Source organism: Dendrobium catenatum, unplaced genomic scaffold (genome assembly GCF_001605985.2).
Source record: "Dendrobium catenatum unplaced genomic scaffold, ASM160598v2 fragScaff_scaffold_1211, whole genome shotgun sequence".
Classification (NCBI taxonomy): Eukaryota; Viridiplantae; Streptophyta; class Magnoliopsida; order Asparagales; family Orchidaceae; genus Dendrobium; species Dendrobium catenatum.
The window spans coordinates 758,642-769,286 of record NW_021319673.1 but is presented as its reverse complement, the minus strand read 5'-3'; the positions used below and the strand labels follow the sequence as shown (position 1 = coordinate 769,286).

Here is a 10,645-nt window from a genome sequence, read left to right as displayed (position 1 = left end):
TAATAAGTTGAATATACAAGGCACATTCAAGTGGCCTAAAGCTATGACTTGTATGTTTTGGAACTAAAAAAGATCTTTGTGTTGTACGGATATAGATTTCATATATTATCTTGTGAACTAAAATAAAGTTCATTGAATAATATGTGAGACCTCACTGAGATATTACATTGTATGATTGTAGCCAGGGGCAGAGCTAAGACTTTTTTTATGTGGGGGCACAAACTATTGAATTAAAAAAAAAAAACTCAAACCTTTTTTATTCAAGCTTGGGATCGGCATAAGAAATTTTTTAAAATTTTTTAGATTGTTAGACTCAATATATAAAGATATAGTATATGACAAAAGAAAAAAAACTTACAATTAAGAATGTTAAATCATTACATTCTTCTTACATATAATCAAAAATTTCTCCTGCAAATTCTTCATTTTTTGAAATCATTGTACAATCATTTCATTATCAGTACCATTAAATATATCTTTTTCAATATAAATAAACATATAATTATTCATCCAAAAGTCTCTCATACGATTGCGTAAACAATTTTTTATGATGTCCATTGCAGAGTATCCTCTTTCGACTGTTACTGTAGCAATGAGCAATATTAGAACAAGCTTTATAAGTAGGATTATTTATCAAGAGTGAAAAAAAAAAATCAATCATTTTTTTATTTTTAAAGAAGTTTCACATTAAAACTTACGAACATCCGCCAGTGATTGTAGCCATTCTTTTAAGGAATTCATCAAGGAATTCATTTTGCAAGTGCTTTCCTATATTGCTTAGGTTGTGAAGGTTATTTTAACCTCATTTAGAAATTTTTCTCATCCAAAGTTCATTTAAAGTGCTTAAGGAATAATACATATGAGATTCCTAGCTAAGACTACCATATGCCTAATAAGTGCCTCAAAGATTAGTGCCTTGACTATTTATACAAATTTTGTTAATCTTAATAGATGCAAATAATAAATAAAAGTACATATACATCTATATTATCAATATTATTTATATTTTTTGTATAAAAAAGTTGGACCACAACTTTTTTATAATTACAATGCTATAGAAAGAAGCTCTTTGTCATCACAAATATTTTTGAACAAATAAAATGTGGCAAATAGAGAGAAGAAAGAGAATAGAAAGTAAATAGTGAAGAAATGTCATATCACACACTCTCTCTTTCTTATTTATGTCTTTTAAAAGATAATATATTGATAAGCACAATGTATAGATCTACATGTTATGATAATTACACATGATATGCATATGATGTGTATATGAATGATGTGATATGCGTAAAAAGAGTAATGTGTATAAACTAACATGTTATAGGATTGATACTAATAAGAGTACGAGGACAAATTATTTATAATATGATAATTTTTGTTGTGATTAACATGAAACAAAATGTGTGTAAGAATAAGCATAAGGAATTGAAATATTATAAGGGATGTACAAACGAGATTTATACTGATATAATTGGTTAATTTTAATATGATACATATGATTGATATGATATATGATAGATATGACAAATGATTAATATGACAGATGATGGATGTGATATTATATATCATTGATCCCTCGACTCGATGAATAGCACTCATCTTTCTTTAAGATTTGGGTAACATGATTGGAAGATAAAATCAACAGAGGGAGATAAAATTAGTAATTAGAAGTACAATGTTGTTTATATAAGTAAATATGCACGACTTGGTTTAAATAGTAAGATAACTAATGTAGAATAAGATCATGAAAAAATTTATAAAAAAGCTTGAAAATCATGAATTTTTTTAAGCAATTTTTATATAATTATCAACGGCTTTATCATATTATGGGCTTAATATTATTATCATTATATTTGTATGATGCTCGAAAAAAAAAACCACATCCACATGAAAAATTCATCCAAAGAATATTAAGAGGCTTCTAAGGTTAATTTTTGGGAGTTTTCATAAAGAATAATGAAGGATGATTCTAAAATGACAATACAATCTCTATTTTTCATACATGGTAGCTTAGCTAAGGATGAGGATACAAGTTCCAAGCAAGAAAAATTTATGATGATTTAGCTAGCTAGATAGAATTATTCCTAATACAATTTTTTATGTAATTTGTGCATTGTTTTATGATTTGGTGACCTTCTCTTTTTTCTTGTGATTTATAATGCCTATAGATATACATTTATTCTTTAAAATTGAATGAGAATGAAATTGATTGCTTTTGTTATCTTTGATTAGTGGTTTGGTTTAGTGGCCTACATCTTTGGAGAGCCTATCTTTTATACCAAGAAATGATATGGCTCCCTCCATTTAATCAATCCATTTAATCAATCCTCTAGAGTAGAATTCTCGAAGGGGAGCTAGAATATGATGTATAATGAGAGCATGAAAAAATGACATGAAAATATTTAGAATTATTTTCGACGGTTTGAAAATCATAAAAAAATATTATTATGAAAGTTTTTTTTCTATATAATTTCATTATAAGCTTTTATTAAACTATTGACTTTAACATGTTGTAACATTAAAATTATTGTCATTTGATTTATAGGATGCTAGAAATAAAATTCAACTCACCAAACAAAATTCATCCAAGGAAGGAAAATTGCATTTTTAAATATTGATTTTAAGGTGTTTTAGTGAAGAATAAGGAAGCAAATTCCAAAATAACAATGAGTTTTTATTTTTCATACAAGTTATCATATATTTTATTGTATTTTTTTATGATTTGACTTATCATCTTCTTTATTGACAGTGAGATCTCTTTTGAATTATTTGATCAGCATTGTAGAGCATTGATCTCCATGTATAATAAGTTAAAGATACAAGGCGCATTCAAGTAGCCTAAAGCTATAACTTGTATGTTTTGGAGCTAAAAAAGATCTTTAAGTGTTGTACGTATATAAATTTCATATATTATCTTGTGAACTAAAATAAAGTTCATTGAATAATATGTGAGATCTCACTGAGATATTACATTGTCTGATTGTAGCCATTCTTTTATTACAACTAAAAACTTACAAACATCTAGGAATTCATTTTGCAAGTGATTTCCTATATTGCTTAGGTTGTGAAGGTTATTTTAACCTTATTTAGAAATTTTTCTCATCCAAAGTTCATTTAAAGTGCTGAAGGAATAATACATATGAGATTCCTAGCTAAGACTACCATATGCCTAATAAGTGCCACAAAGATTAGTGCCTTGACTATTTATACAAATTTTGTAAATCTTAATAGATGCAACTAATAAATAAAAGTACATATACATCTATATTATCAATATTATTTATATTTTTTGTATAAAAAAGTTGGACCACAACTTTTTTATAATTACAATGCTATAGAAAGAAGCTCTTTGTCATCACAAATATTTTTGAACAAATAAAATGTGGCAAATAGAGAGAAGAAAGAGAATAGAAAGTAAATAGTGAAGAAATGTCATATCACACACTCTCTCTTTCTTATTTATGTCTTTTAAAAGATACATAGTTCTCTCTTTTAGAAGATATACTAGAAAATAGGATGTGCAAGACCTAATAAATATAAATCAAAGCACAAACATGATAGTTTCATACATTTATCATAAAGATACTTTACCAACATAGTTAAAACCCTCAAACTTTCAAGAAAATTCAAGCTTGCAAGCAATGCTTATTTATTCATCAAAGTTGCACACATATAAAAGAGCATAGTAATATATATATATATATTACTAGGTCATGTGGAGCTCAATTTTCTCATTAAGCTCATCCTCATTAGCTCCCACAAGCTTGTCTAACAACGTCCCTTCTTTGAGGAAGATGAAGGTTGGCATTGCGGTTATCTCCCATTCTTGAGCGATTGTCTGTATGAGTTGAACAAAATTAGCACAAAAGTAAGTAAAAATATACGATGAAACTATGCAAGTATAGGATAAAGATTTAATGTGGTATGCCATTTTTCTAAAACTTGTAAGACAATCAAATTTTATCTTGCTAAAATAGTAATGTTGATAAAGGCAAAAAAATTGTTATGTTATGGAGCCTAATGTTTGCCCTATAAATAAAAAATGCTACGTAGACTTTGGCTTCATTTGGAACAATTTTTTTTTATTTGCTAAAGCATCTTTCTTGTACAAAAAATTCTAATTCAAAATTTTTGTGTGCTAAAAAGTTGTTTTAGAAAGCAGTAAAAAAATGTCCCAAACAAAACCTTAAAATCATTATTCCGTAGATTTTCCTCCTTTATAAAAGCCATAATAACTGCATTGGGCATTCTACATTAAGGAATCAGGATTGTAATTCTCCACAATCGATAATAAAATTTACAGTAACAACAACATGACACAACCATCATTTGAACGAATATACATAATACTTCTTTGTATTTGTGCGTTGAACTTCTATCTTTTTTTATTTTTCTTTTTATATATTTTTCACTCTATGTAAATTAATCTTCTTCGTACAAAAATGACCGACAACAATCGTCTTCTATATCTCAGAAATTAAAATTGTGATCTTACAATCAATAGTAAAATTTGCAACGACGACAACATAACCTACATATTAATTGAATGATTCAATATAAAATTATTATTTATTTTGCACACCAAACTACTTTTTCTATTTTTTATTTCTTTTTTGCTCTTTATATTTGCATAAATATTGCTCATCTTTCCAACTCAAATGAGGAGCAAAGCAACATCACATACCTTTAGGTCATCAACATCAACCTTGAGAAAGACAACATCAACAAATTTCTTGGCAAGTTCATCAAAAATAGGAGCAATCATTCGACAAGGGACACACCATGCAGCTGTAAAATCCACAATAACCTGCATGGGAATTAGAAAAGGAGATTCAAATATGCACCAGAGCTTATTTGACTAAAAGAAGTGAAATTTCAAGTTGAAGAAAAATTTAAAAAAATTCTAGTATTGGTTAAATATGTAAAACAATAAATTACATGAGAAAATTTATAATAATAATAATAATTATTATTATTATGATTATTCTAAAAATAGAGAAAAAGGTAGAGAAAGTGGGATTAAAGCTTCTAATAACTAAGTTAGGAGAGTAAATGTATTAGATCTATCTTATATTAAGAAAGATAAAGGTAAAAAAAAAAAAAAAAAAAACTTCTTTAAAAAGTTTAGAAAATAACTATTTTTTTATTAGATTTAAATGAGAATTTTATTCTTAATAGGACACGATGGACAAAAAAAGGATTTCTATCGTCGACCCCACGTACATAGCGGGATAAGGTTTGATATTTTCTTACCTAAGTCTTGGAAAAGAAAAGTAGAGGGTTACGTTAAGTAGTCGACAACCAGTATAAAACTTATCAAATAATCATAACTTGAATCCTTTAATACATTATGTTAGCTCTTAATATGATACAATATAAAAAAAAATATTCGTGCAGCCGACTTCACGTAGTTAGATAAAAGTTTGATGTTATTGTTGTGCTATTAGAAAGCTAAAGGTTAGGAATAGTAATATACAAGTTGTTTTGATTCCTGCGCCAGCTCAATTTGCTCATTCCATTCCTCAATAGTATGGCATTTGATCACTGCTCCTTCCTCCTCAGCCATCTATGAAATACTCTCTCCCTCTCTCTCTCTTCAAAATATCTCCTCAAAAATATAAAATAAATTAAGTATGGAACATTATAGTACATGCATTGCTCTTTTATAGGCTGATGATTGCGAATTTTACACAAGGGTCCTACTTAATATATATTTTGTAGTTTTGCCCTTGTGTAATTTCTTGTATGGATATGGATGGACTCGGTCCACATAGATGTTTTCCTCTCTTTTTTTAAACAAATTATTTTTAGTTATTTTAATTGATTAGGTCAATGGAGAAGGTAGATGTTGATGAAAAATAAAAAATAAAAAATTGTTGGAATGCTAAAAGCATTGTTATAAGTAGATGCTTTGAATTTGATGAAAATATTGTTCAATGTTTTTTTAGATATAATGATATTTTAATAATAAAAATAGTTTTATTTGATATTATTTTTCATTTTAAGATAATTTAAATAATATTAAGAAAGATATTAATATAATCTAAATTGAAATTAAATTAAATGATATTCAAATTATTGTAATCTAAATGATCAAAGAGAAAGAAGAAAATTTTGTAGCATTATAATTATTTACATAATATTATTATCTAAATAATAAGAATATTTAATAAAATAAAATAAATCACTCACTTGAATTTGTTGGTTGAATTTGAAACTTTGTAAATTTAATGTCTGAATTTGTACAAAAAATGTAAATAATTTTTTTTTTGCTACATCGTCTCTATTATATTAAGTAATATGCTTGATATATATTTTTTGAAAAATAAAACAATAAAGTATTATATATTATTATTATTATTATTATTATTATTGGAGATAGAGACATTATTTTGCTTAAGCATAGAACGGATAAATGTGTAAATAACAAAATTTATAAATAAAAAACTAATGAGTAGCATCAAAACGGCCGAGTTATGTTGGAGCCTATATGTTCCTAAACCCTTAAGCAAATATGTTCTAAGATGCATGATTCGGCCTTAGTCTATGAGATTAAGAATTTATTTGGGACGGTTTTTTTTATTGTTTTTTAAAACGAAGTTTTAGTAAAAAAATTTATTTTTTATCTTAAAATTTTATTTTAAAAAATAATAATAAAAATAGACAGTAAAACAACCGTCCCAAATGAAGCTTAAGATAAAAATTCACACTACCAAACAAGACAACACTTTAAACTATTTAATATTATAACATAATGAAAAATATGTAGCTTAGAGTTAAATATTACCAAAGTACACAGATGAGATGAAATAAAGAGGTTGCAATTCTAGAAACTTTTGTTGAATGAGAAAATTTATGAACTGTTAGATGAACCAAATATTGAAAATGTCCAAGTACATATTTTTCTACTCATAAAAGCACTATTTTTAACCTAAATGAAGTATTCTCTATTATTAAAAGTAAACCAGGAAGAATTGGTACTACGTTAGCTACATTGGTAATTTATCGGAAACTTCGAGGGAAGCCACCATATTAAAATGAATGTGAACAAAATATTATTAAAAGTGAACAAAATATTTGTTGTAAACTTCGAGGGAAGCCACCATATTAAAACTAATGTGTAGCACTAGTGTGATCAAGCTAGAAGGGATCCATCACAAGAGAGAAAGCTAGAGAAGAAGGATAGTTGGCCAATACATTTGTCATTAATTTTAGGTAGGGGTGTCAAAACCAGGTCACGGGTCGGGTTCGGGTCGAACCTGGAACTGACCCGGGTTCAAATGGGTCAACCCTAACCCGACCGGGGTAGGTAAACGAGTCGGAAATCCGAACTCGGACCCGACCTGACATGGGAAGCGGACCCGGGTGCGCGCGGGCTAGACGTTGTGAACGCGCGGTACGCGTGCCTAAGTGGGCAGCTGGGCAAGGTTGCTAGACCTCCTGCTTCCATTAGATTTTCACATATTTTTAGAGCTGTTACTAAGTCCTAGAATCTATTCTGATATGAGACTAGGGGTGTAAACGATGGGGTCGCATCAAATATTTGTCTAATAGAGCTAAGTTTGTTTGCTCGGCTCATTCAAATATTATTAGGCTCGAACTCGACACTTTTACTCAAACTCGTTAAGAAAGCTCGAGCTTGACTCCTAAAATAATTAAAAATATTTTATATTATTTTTAAAACTAGATTTTAAATATATTTTATTTTAAACGGGCGGCTCGACAAGTTTATAAGCCAAGCTCATATAATATGCGAATTTGAACTCGTGGCTCAATGTCTCGACTCGTGAGCTCATTAACGAGTCGAGTTCGAGCCAACTCAACTCACTTACACCCCTATATGAGATTGATGCCTTTGAGAATGATGATTAGAATGAATTTTTGATGTCACCCCTTTATTTGAGGAAGAACTTGAATTTATAGATGACTTATAACTTGCAGTCATGAGATGTTTGACTGTAGCTAGAAATGTCAATGAGAATTGGAGGAAGAAGAATATCTTTCATATTTAATGTTATTTATAATAATAAGGGATGCAAGTTAGTAAGCGATGGAGAAAGCATTATGAATGTTATTTTTACTCGCAACCTGGCCAAGGTCAAGCAATAGACTTTCCTCCATATAAAAATAAACTCCTTTAACTAATAAAATCTTTTTTTTTTATTAATTTAAGATTTCATTTGGAACGACTTTCTTACTGCTTTCTAAAATAGCTTTTTAATACAAAATTTAAAAAAAAAAACTGCTTTAAAAATAAGTAAGAAAGTCATCCAATATGAAGCCTAAGGCTTCGTTTGGGGCGGCTTTTTTACTGCTGCTTAAAATAATTTTCTAGTATAAAAAATTCTAATTTTGTACTAAAAGTTTATTTTAAGAAACAGTAAGAAATCCATCTCAAACGAAGCCTAAATCACCACTACAAACACACTCAATAAGCCATTCCCAACTCCCAAGCATTAAAGTATGATCTTTACCCCTAGAATTCAAACTCATCATAATATTAATCTCCCTATTATACTGAAAAAAGAAAAAAACTCGAAAGCGCACTTAACATTCAATAGCGAACTTCATATCGGCAAATTATTGGGTCCGGTGTCGCCACGTCGTCAAAATGCACCGGGTCCCAGTGTATTTGGGTAATATGGCATCACCGGATTGGATGTCCGGACATCCGGTGACCGGACGCAATAATTCGCCCTTCCTATCACTTTTAAATATTTCCTCATCCCATAAAGCCTTTCCTATTGAAACGAATATTAAGTTTCCAAAAACTATCCAATAAACACTCAAACTAAATGAAGAAAGACTATGATCGAAGAAAAGAGAGCCCTGCAAGAAAACTAAAGATTGGTGGTAGATGAATTGCTCAAATGAAAGAAACTAATCAAATGTAAGAGAGCACAAACTACGAAATGCAATTCAAATAGGACACTAGAAAGATATTAAGTTACTCATTGTAAAAGACTACACTCAAATATATGAAGTGGATTATGAAGAAACTTTTGTACCAATCATAAAGCTAAACACTATATAAATACTTCTATTTTTGACGTCCAACCACAATTAAACCTTGCAACAATTGATGTAAAAAATGCATTCTTATATAGTAAATTAGAAGAAGCCTTTATGGAATATCCCTCTAGTTTTGATAAATATTTTAATACTAACCATATATCAATTTAGGGGTGTGATCATAGGTCGAGTTCGGGTCAAACTCAGAACTGAACCAACACTATTCGGGTCAATCCGAACTCGACCCGTTTTTACAAACGAGTCATTTTTCGGACCTGAACCCGGCCTGCTTCGGGTTCGGGTCAAGCCGACACAACCCGAGTGACACGGGCCCGACAAAAAATTGCTAGTTTTTGGATAAAAAAATGAGTCAATATCCAATTTTCAGGTCAAAAACAGATAAAAACGGATCAATTTCGAATTTTTAGGTCAATTCGAACCCGACCCGATTTTTGAAACGGGTTAATTTGTTGTACCCAAACCGACCCGTTTCGGGTCGGAGTTTACCCTAACTCAAAATTTTCAGATCGGGTTCGAATCGGATTTTTGGATTGTGTCAAATATTGACATCCCTATATATCCAAATTTAAAGTTCTATACAAGCTCAAACAATCACTCAGAGTATGAATTGAGAGATCTACAAAAACCTTAGAAAAGATGAAATACAAAGATTTAGCTGACATCATAACAAATACGAGTTTCACATTCCAGTACTTCTCAAGTTGTAGAGAGTATGAGAGTATGAAATACAAAGATTTAACTCAAAAGGACCGTTGTTTGTGTTTGAAAGTGTTCTAAACATAATTTCTTGTTCGAGAACAACGCTGATCAACTGTACAAACAGACGAGCCAAACACAGAAAACTTTGGCTCGCTTACTTAATAAGCTGAACTGAATAACAGACTTGGATTGTTTGCAAACCCACTAATGAAGAAGCAATCAACATGGTACCATAGGTTTTTGCAAATCACATGAAAAATTAAATTGGAAACTTCAAAAACTTTAAGATTCGGAAAACAGGCAACATGAGAGGCCACTTACCTCAGCTTTGCAACATGCTCTGTGGCAGAACTTTGTAGGGGTTCAAAATGCCTTTGGGGTCCAATAGTTTCTTGATTGAAGCCATTACCTTCACCTGAAATATTTAGAATTTAAATCTGAGCAAACAACTAGAGCTAAATTTCTTCAGTAGATTAAAAAAGAAAACAAAATTAAAATAAAAAAAAGGTGAGTTTAAGGAAGAGAATAATTGTAACAAGAATATGAATAGATATTATAATGACAGTAGTTCTGATAACATCTTCTGACCAAAGAATCTCAAAACTTATAATATAAACATTGAACCTTTAAATTTAAATCTGAATACTTGAATAACAAAAAATAATGATTAATGTACTTCATCACATTGAGAAGAAAAACAATTTTAATTGTTTTTGAGACATGGAATCTAATTTTTAATTTATGAAAAAAAGTGATAAACAGATTTAAACGTGGGGTGACTAAGTTTTCTCATTAAAGAATTTTACTGTATTTTTTGACTGCTCTGGTTTTCTCCTTATATAGGAGGGATCTTATGTATCTTGAAAGTTAGGATTATAATTATCCACAATCAATAGTAAAATTTACATCGGTG

The 10,645-nt window shown here is 29.5% G+C and overlaps 2 protein-coding genes across 5 annotated transcripts in view; both read right to left on the bottom strand.

Annotated features, from left to right (window-relative positions):
- Positions 1 to 3,415: 3,415 nt before the first annotated feature.
- On the bottom strand, positions 3,416 to 5,586 carry LOC110103844 (thioredoxin H1-like). The gene is made up of 3 exons (XM_020832705.2): positions 5,477 to 5,586; positions 4,685 to 4,807; positions 3,416 to 3,838 (listed from the first exon to the last, which is right to left on the bottom strand). The coding sequence occupies exons 1-3, from the start codon at positions 5,564 to 5,566 to the stop codon at positions 3,707 to 3,709; spliced, it is 345 nt and encodes a 114-aa protein (XP_020688364.1). The 5' UTR covers positions 5,567 to 5,586; the 3' UTR covers positions 3,416 to 3,706.
- LOC110103843 (probable D-2-hydroxyglutarate dehydrogenase, mitochondrial) overlaps positions 4,762 to 10,645 on the bottom strand; it is a 105,827-nt gene continuing 99,943 nt past the window's right edge. Inside the window, exons 14-15 of one of the 4 annotated variants that reach the window (XM_028699060.1) lie at positions 10,054 to 10,147; positions 4,762 to 4,807 (exon numbers count right to left, since the gene is read on the bottom strand). In XM_028699060.1, coding sequence (XP_028554893.1) covers positions 10,055 to 10,147 — 93 coding nt within the window. In that variant the 3' untranslated portion in view covers positions 4,762 to 4,807; position 10,054. Of the gene's footprint in view, positions 4,808 to 9,636; positions 10,148 to 10,645 lie in introns of those variants that run through there. The other 3 variants (XR_003702233.1, XM_028699059.1, XM_028699061.1) reach the window with 3 other exon arrangements.

Coding starts and splice junctions, on each gene's coding strand:
- LOC110103844 (XM_020832705.2), bottom strand. CDS start 5,566: ATGGCTGAGGAGGAAGGAGCAGTGATCAAATGCCATACTATTGAGGAA. Junction 4,808..5,476: donor CGCAGGAATCAAAACAACTT/GTATATTACTAT, acceptor ATTCCCATGCAG/GTTATTGTGGATTTTACAGC. Junction 3,839..4,684: donor TTGATGTTGATGACCTAAAG/GTATGTGATGTT, acceptor CAACTCATACAG/ACAATCGCTCAAGAATGGGA.